Here is an 8,878-nt window from a genome sequence, read left to right as displayed (position 1 = left end):
TGGGAAAAGACCTCCCAAAAAATTACAATGAGGCCAAAGCAATAACATTCTGCCTGCTCCTGCTGATCCTCACCTGGATCATCTTCTTTACCGTGCACGTGCTTTACCGTGGAAAGTACATCCAAACTCTTAACGCTCTTGCAGTACTCTCCAGTCTCTTCTCCTTTCTGTTGTGGTATTTCCTCCCAAAATGTTACATCATCATTTTTCAACCCCACAAAAACACACAGCAGTACTTCCAAGGTCTCATTCAGAATTACACAAAAACAATTAGCCAGTAGCTGCCACCAGTAAATATGTGTCTCTATAGACAGAATAGCTGATGTTTAGGCTTCCTATTAATGATTTTCCTTTTTACAGCTTGTTGCAATGCAAATCTTTGTGATTTTTAATATTGGAGTTTTAATATTACGTTTGTAATGCATCTTTCTTAATGAAGATTGTTTATTTTTGAGAATAAACCAACAAACAAAGTCTTGAAATGTGCTAAAATAAAGTATAGTAAGAGACATTGTGGCAAGAGATAGAGACTCTACAATCTCAGGGATGGTTGGCAACATGTCTTACTCCTGCACAGAGGATGCTTTGATGAGTATTTTGAGTGGTACCCTTGTATATGGCTGATACCTTCTGGCAATCAGGGCAATATTGCTTTCCTCTGATCATAATACTAATTATGATAAGGCATTTTTAATGATACTGTCCCATTGTGCAGAGCTTATTAAACACATCACATCACATCACATTTTGGGAAATATGCTCATTTTTGTGTGAAGGATTTAGTGACACCTAGTGTTGAGAATGTAGATGGCAAGGTGGCCAGGTGACAATATGGCGTCAATTAATGCAACTACAATTCTGTGAAGTGAAGAAGTTTGTTTATATAGCTATATTTTTAGTTGTTAGTCTGTAAGCTATAGGTAATAGCTGACATTTAAGATAGTGAATAAACACTTGTTCTACATTGTGGTAGCGTTTTATGGCTAACATTTGCCAGCTGCTTTACATGCTATAATACAATAGTGATTGAAGAAGTCACATTTTGACAGCCTGCTGTTTTCAGAGTTGGCTTGGATAAAGACAGAAGAAACAGTCGACACATCCGTCTGTCTGAACACTAAAAGCTGTGAGCTTATCGTTGTGCCTCAGCTCTTTCATTCTATGGTCGTCCCTGAGAAGCACAATGATTCTGCTTTGGAAGAAGCATGGTAAAACTCCAACCAGGCTCATTCCAAAACAGCAGCTATTGTATTTTATTGTATTGTTTTATTATATTATTATTTTATTGTTTGGTATGGTTTGGTCAAAATAATGCTATTTCATGAAGAGAATGACCTACAGGATCAGTTAATATGCTACAATAAAAGCTAATAAATATGTGTCACTTACCTAGACCTCTCCTGATTTGTGTCTGCACCAGTTCTGATATGGATGGGGCAGGTGTGGGCACACCAAACCAAGGGTCCGGTCGGAGGCTCCTCCTTCAAGGCCTCTGCACTCACAATCCTTCCTTGCGAGTAATAGCAAGTAGAACTCTTGCCTCGTAAATGGGGAACTGAAAGCGTAGCACTTGTTGGCATACATCAGAATATGATTCTGGAAGGCCTCTAGGTCAGCAGTTGAACTGATTGATCTATAAATATATATATGATTTTAAAAATAATCACAAATAGTCATAAGGTACATCTGTGTGAAACATAGCTGCACTTTACTCTTATTGAGAACGATGTCCATTAGAGCTTTGTAGCACTTGGAATCTCTCTGCATCCATTCCTCTCCAGGTCTTTCTTCAAGGTGCCCATGTAGGCAGTTTCCCATAGTTCAGGTGTGAATGCCACAAACATGGTGAAGGATGCCAACCCAAAGGGTCTGCAAAAAATAAAAAAGCATTATAAAATTTAGAATGAACTTACTAATAGTAAAAATAGATATAAATTCTGTACTTACAAGACACTGTTGAGGAGAGTACGCTGTCCTTTCATTTTTGCTGCCTTGAGAAGAGAAACAAAACATAATGTAACACATGGGTATTCAACCATACTCAATGCAGGGTTAGGAGTATGCAGATTTTCATCCCAGCCAAAGACTACAGTGGGTGATTTAATTGATTAACACACCTTCAGGCAGAGAGAAGGAGCTAGTTAGTGAAATTTGCAGCCAGTGATGGTCCTCATCCCCTTCCACACCTCTCTGGTGTTGTTGTGCTGCAGCTTCCTCTTTACTTTTTTGTTGTAGTCCTCCTTCTCCTGCTTTAATCTCCTCTTCAGCTCATGTTGCACACACCTGAGCTTCTCCCTGTCTCCATCCCTGAAGGCCTCCTTTTTCTGGTTTTCTGATTGTAGAGTGTCAAATCCTCCACACCATACACGTTAAAAACAAATTCTCTGCTTTGGAAAATAAATCTGTGCGCTCACTATTTTCAAAACCTAAAGAAGAATATGTGCTTGTAATGTTACTAGCATATCAATTAATACATATACAACTGCAAGATTAAAAATACACTTTAAATGGCCACTTTAAAACCTTCTTGGTTTATGTTGTTTACAGTCCCACAGAATTAAATGGTAAATCAAATAAAGGTAATTAATTCATAAAGTAAATAATGATATAAAATGGAATGCATTTGTTTTTTGCTCTAACACCAATCTCACCACATGATGGCAATACTTCACTGTGATGCTGTCTCCATGCTAGACAATTACTAGACCTTAAATGTGCAGTGCAGAACGAGGGCAATCTACAATCTTTTTTTTTTTTTTTTCACCTTTGGTGTTACAGTTTTCAATTTAAAATGAGAGCTTAAAATTCAGGTGCATTGCTTAAGTATAAAGTGATGATCAACTTGCCTGCAGTTTTCTGTGAGTTTATCACCTCTTCATCCACATGGAGTTGAAATTCAAATTAGAAAAATGTCCAGGAGTGTGTAATTTAAGATTGAGATGGACTGGCAGAGACAAAGAAAAGAGCATTACACATAGAACGTTCATAATATCCCAAAAAATAAAATGTCATTGTACCAGCTACACTAAGTGATCAACCAAACGGCACTCACAGCAATGACGGCACAACCATCTTACCTTAGACAGTTTTTAATGTGGCATTTTAGTGAAGCTATCCATTTTGTAAGTAATATCTCAGACGATGGGAGTGCAGCATTTCACAGCACACTTTTCACTGTTTGTATAGTGATGTATGTTTCAAACTGAGATTGATTTGATTCCATTTTATATTTACACTCAGTGTGTAATCTGTCTGACTTGCTACTGATTAGAATGAGAACTTCTGTGTCTCCCAGGAGGGCCAGTTGTGAATAGCTGTAACAGAGAAACAGCCAATAGGAAGGCAGCTTTTTGCTTCATTTTTTTTATTTTAAATTCCACAAAGGACAGGGTTCAAATGCCCGTTGAGGCATAATCAAATTTGAGATAATATGAGTGGAAAGCATTTTTGTATTGAGCTCAATTTGTATTGAATTCAAATTGTGGCGACAGGCCATTGAGCTGGCTCTCATGAGCTGGCCATTAATCATTTTCATCTGTTGTGTGATTGCAAATTTGCCTCTTTCAAATGACTTGTGTGGTGCAATGTTAAATCATGCAGGGGAAATTTGTAAGAGGAGGTGGCCTTTTAACATAAACCGAAGATACTGGGTTGAATTGATTTAATGTGTGCGTATTTGTTTGTGACTGTGTTCTGTGTGATTCTACAAACTCATATATACTCGGAGAGGTTATTATTTTCGAGTAACATTCTTTTGAAGGTCCATTAACTTTTAAAACATTGACTGCAACGGTAAAACATAAACAAGTATTATTTTTTATTCATTATTAGCTGTTATTATTATTATCAACAATGAGCTAATGGACACATGAATTTCCCAGAGGGAATAAATAAAGTATCTATCTATCTATCTATCTATCTATCTATCTATCTATCTATCTATCTATCTATCTATCTATCTATCTATCTATCTATCTATCTATCTATCTATCTATCTATCTATCTAGTGTCTAGTTTAAAGTTATAATCAATCTGCTTTTATCTGTGTTAATGTAAAGTTCACTTTCAGTCAGTTCACTTGGTACAACACATACTATGGTATATCCCCCCCCCCCCTCCCCCCATGGCCTGACTGAACAGACACAATCATAACATTACAGTTCTACTAATGGAAATGTGGTTGTCTTTGTTAGTCAGACACAATTTAAAGGGTTACCATGAAACTTTGTAAAGACATTTTAAGGTTCCCAGAGGATGAACCCTAATAAGTGATTTCCTGACACCAGCACGTCAAAATTTTAGTCTCATAAACACGTTGGTTTATGACTACATACTAATAAAATGAATGACGTTCCCCTTAACTTCAGCTGTAATTTATGTTTGGTGCTTATTAGCAAATATTAGCTAAGATTGTCAGAATGACATTATACATTCTTTACATCAGCATGTTAACATTGTCATTGTGATCATATTAGCCTCGCAAAGCTGCTAGCATGGTTGTAGACTTTTAGGGCATGTCTACACAGAAAGCCATTAAGCCTTGTGTGTATACATCGTCGGGAGTTCAGGTGCTTTTGCATACTGATTTGGAGGTTTTCCTCCAACCATGTTTAAGTATGAATTTTACCACATGCATGAAATGATCACTGAGACTTAACCATCACCAGGGTCTCATAAATTAGTAGTGAATTAGTAGAAATTAGATTGGTGAACGTTAACTACAACAATGAAACACGTCTTTGCTCCTCTGTGTCTGCTGGGATCTCTTCTCTTGTTCCACACCTCAGTTTCAGCTGGATAGAGATTATTTGATAGGTGGACTTTCTGATATTCATCATTTCAGTAAGCCTCTTTATCATGACAGACCAGAAGCCATCGACTGATTTAATAAGATTTTCTAAAACCACACTGAGATAAGTGAGTTTTACCAAACTCCTACCACACAGACACAGTGAATTTTCCATTTCCATTTTCCTCATCCTCATTTCAGTTTGATCCAACCTTAGGATGAACCACACAAGCAACAAGGACATAAGTCCAATGTGTCCAAAGTGATAGCAGTGGTTGGTTACAAGTACCCAGGCCCTGACTGTAGCCCCACTGTTCATGGTGGATCTCATTTCTATGGTAAGTTTGCCAATTATTGTGTTTAAATGTTTTTTTCTGAAAATATATCAAATGAATCAAGATTTTTTTAATTTTAAAATTACAGATACAATTAGCTGTATGTCCCTTCATACTGGCTTTACTGGATCTCCCGCACTGTACACATGGAAAAAAGTTAGGAAGTGAGGAAAAGAAATCTCTGCGCTCAGTTGTTTCAAAACTGGAGTTTCTCCAATACTGAACTAAACATCATTTCATGAATAATACCAGATCAGAAATGTATAAGTGTTGTGATAAATTCGATTTTTGCAACTGAATAACTAAATCCAAGAGGATATGCTTGGATATGCTTGAAATGCTGTTGGTATATGGATTCAAAAGAAATACAACTCTAAGATTCAATATACACTACACTTTAAATGTACATGTTAAAATCTTATTTGTTGTTAGGTTATGCGTTGTTTACAACCTTGCTATAAATAATAAATTTGGGCTGGGGTTAGTACGTTAAGCCCCAATATAAATCCAGATATTATGGAGTTAAATAACAGTGTACTTGTATAACAGCAACATATTATGCGGTAACAGTGATTAAACAAAGATAGAAATGGGATGTATGTTTTTGTCTTGCTGCAACACTGACCTCTCCACATGATGGCACCACTTCACTGTGATGCTGTATACATGCTAGACAACAGGCACACCCGATACCATATACTTGGATGGACTTCAGTTTCCTCAGATGTCAGCACTTACTTTTATTAGGCATAGCTTTGTCTATAATGCCAAATAGTAATATAGTGTAACAGTTACAGGCCAGATCCTCCATGATTGTCATTTTTGTATTGAGCTCAATATTATGATGTAGGATTATTAAGATGTGTTTTTAAGATATTAAGACTTACGTGCAAAAAATATTGTAAAGTTTTTAATTGTTGTATATAGTGCAGATTTCTGTTCAGTGTCAAAAAAGAATTTATTTATTTTATTTTTATTTAGAGTCAGTATACAAAAAAATATTTTTATACAACAATAAATTACTCACAAAAATGCAAACAATGTCAATATGGTTAATATACAGGTAAAAACACAAAACAGTTGTTTTATTTTACTTTTTCTACTATTATCGCTGTAAAACTAAAACATGTCTAATAAATAGACGCATAAAAGACAAGAGTTAGGGCAAACAAGAGAAAACTATTTACTTATTTTCTCATACCATTTCAACAAATGTGGAAACATGTTAATTTTCTAGGTGTAGCAGGGATCTGGCCTATCGCAGCTTTGCGAGCTGGGTATGGGGATATTTGATACCAGGATACCATCCTGTGCTGTGGTTCCCGATCATCCGGGAGTTGGCCGGTGTGCAGGGGCATTATGTCGGCTTCCCACCTCCTCTGGATGAATGAAGAAGGATACTGCCTCACTCTCGTGTCAGGCCTTACAATGTCAGCACTGAGTGGTGGTGGGATGGAACCTGCACCAGCTCTGCAGCAAATGTGGACATTGGTAAAAACAAACAAGTTGTCAGAAGCTTCTGTACTTAGACTGGAGTTTAAAAAAAACCTTTTACACAAATACATTTTTACATTTTTACAGTACCTATGTGACTGTTGGTTTGAGCTGCATTAATGTAAATAATTTTAACTCTAGTCTTTTCATTGACAATTTCATAAATAAATAAATATTCTATTCTTAACATAATTGGGGGTTTTCTTGAGCTCTTGGACTGAGTATTTGACTTTAATTCTTCTTCAGATCTCCTCTTCTCCTCTACACCAAAAAAGTTCAAGAATTAACAGCTGCCATGTTGCACATTTTCTGAATTGCAGGGACCTATATACAATTTGTGCATTTGGGAATAGATGCATACAAAGGTGCAGTCTGAACGTAATCATCCATGAAGTGTTCTATAAATGTAACTGATGATGCTTCATACCACCTGGTCGATTATGACAAAATCCCAGTAATGGCCTCATCCCTGTCAGGCCTCTCATTCTGGGCGCACGGGGGTTTTGGGCTGGTCAGCTGGTCCAGCTCTGCAGTGAATCAACCAGGGTCATTGAGCACCTGACTGAAGAGGAGCCGGAGCAGGTTTTCAACGTGGACTGTTGTATAGGAGCTGACATTATTTTGTGACTTGGACAGTTCAATGAGATCATGTCACAGATGTGAGGACAGTTTTATAAAATGATTAAATAATTATAGTCTTCTACCAAATGTTGACTTTGTCTTCAATGCCTGGATGGAGTATTTCCCCTTCTTATACTTATATTTAAGTATTTGATTTTGTATAATGGGGCTCCATCTTTGGTCATCAGCTGACCTCTTGCAGCATTTTCATTGAAATGCATAGCAGTCAGATATAACCTGTAATACATTATATTGACACTGTAATTGTTGTCAAAATGGGTTTCATTGGAGTAATCAAAATCTTTGCATTAAAAATAAAATAGGAATCATGCTTACCTGCATAGCATTCCATGGTACGAGAAGACCACATTTCTGGGGCAAACCGCAGAATCAAACCCTCGATGGCTGACGTCTGATGTGTAGAAGTAAGATTTGCTACATCTTTAGTCAGACATCATCATGAAATGATTTCTTCTTGAACAACCACAAAATAATGTAGTTTTCAGTCAGAATTATTCTATTATATAGACTTGGAGAAACTCTATTTCTTCAACATGCCCGAGCCATATAAATGTCCTGTTAGCATCCTGCATCATATAACTTAGTTGACCTTGTTATGACTATTGCTATAACCATCCACATGTTCCATTATACAACATTTGGACCTGTGCGTGATGCTAGATGCTGAATAGGATTGGGCTTCAATTTCAGTTATGTTTACGTGTAAAATTTTCAAAATAGTGGTCTGGAAAATGGTTGATGTAAACATGAATTTTCCAAATATTTTTCCAAATAAATTGCACCAATTTTAAAATCCTTGTGTCGCAACCAAAAACCGAACACATCTCTGCCATCATTGAAAAGTTGTGGAAACATATATTGCAAAATGCAGATATAGGCTAATTACCTGGCTCCATCTGACAACCCTTGTTTTGCCATTGCCTTATGCTAATGATATGTAAAGCCCCACCCCACAAGTTGATGTGATTGGTCCTTAGTACCAAAGGTGGACAAAGTACACAACTTGAGTGAAAGTACATATATTACTCCAATACAAGTGAAAGTTGTTCAGTTAAGTTTTTACTTGATTTAAAGTACTAGAGTGATTTTTGTAAACGCTTTGTTGTGTTGTTCCACTGTGTATTTACAGAACCTAATGACCCTGACACAACCTACTGAAGCACTGACTTACTGTAGAACTTGTAATATAAACAGCTTGTAGAATATAGTAGAACCTACTTAAAAAAATCAAGGTAACTCCTTGCCTTAAATTTTTTAAGTAATGAAGCATCAGTTGAATAAGTGAAGTGGACTACATTCAATGCACTCGAGCCCATAAACGGAATGGAATAGAATATTTAAGTTGAATGTACTAATAACAAAGTTACAGTTACTAAATATTCTTAGTTTAAACAACCCTTCCCCACCCATTTATTTAACCCTCCTGTTGTCCTCATTTTCTGTATACACCCCGTGTCCTCCGGGTCAAAATGACCCGTCTTCACTAAACCCCCAATATAAGCAGCTTAATTGAATTTAAACACCAAATTTCCTCTTGCTTGAAGAAAACAACTTGTCATTCACCACAAAATGTGTGAATACCTGAGTTTTCCCTCTTCACTTGTATTTCTATAGCTTA

The 8,878-nt window shown here is 36.6% G+C and overlaps 1 protein-coding gene across 1 annotated transcript in view; it reads left to right on the top strand.

Moving 5' to 3' along the window:
• Positions 1-1,521, top strand: part of LOC111670717 (taste receptor type 1 member 2-like) — a 4,742-nt gene extending 3,221 nt beyond the window's left edge. Inside the window, exon 7 of the mRNA XM_087179694.1 lies at positions 1,421-1,521. Within this exon, the coding sequence (XP_087035820.1) occupies positions 1,421-1,521 (101 nt within the window). The remainder of the gene's footprint in view (positions 1-1,420) is intronic.
• Positions 1,522-8,878: the final 7,357 nt, after the last annotated feature.

The sequence above is a fragment of the Seriola lalandi genome, unplaced genomic scaffold (genome assembly GCF_002814215.2).
Source record: "Seriola lalandi dorsalis isolate HSWRI2012SDOR001 ecotype SW California unplaced genomic scaffold, Sedor1 jcf7180002054861, whole genome shotgun sequence".
In the NCBI taxonomy this organism is placed as follows: domain Eukaryota; kingdom Metazoa; phylum Chordata; class Actinopteri; order Carangiformes; family Carangidae; genus Seriola; species Seriola lalandi.
Note: the sequence above shows the minus strand (reverse complement) of the source record. Positions and strands in the feature narration are given on the sequence as shown.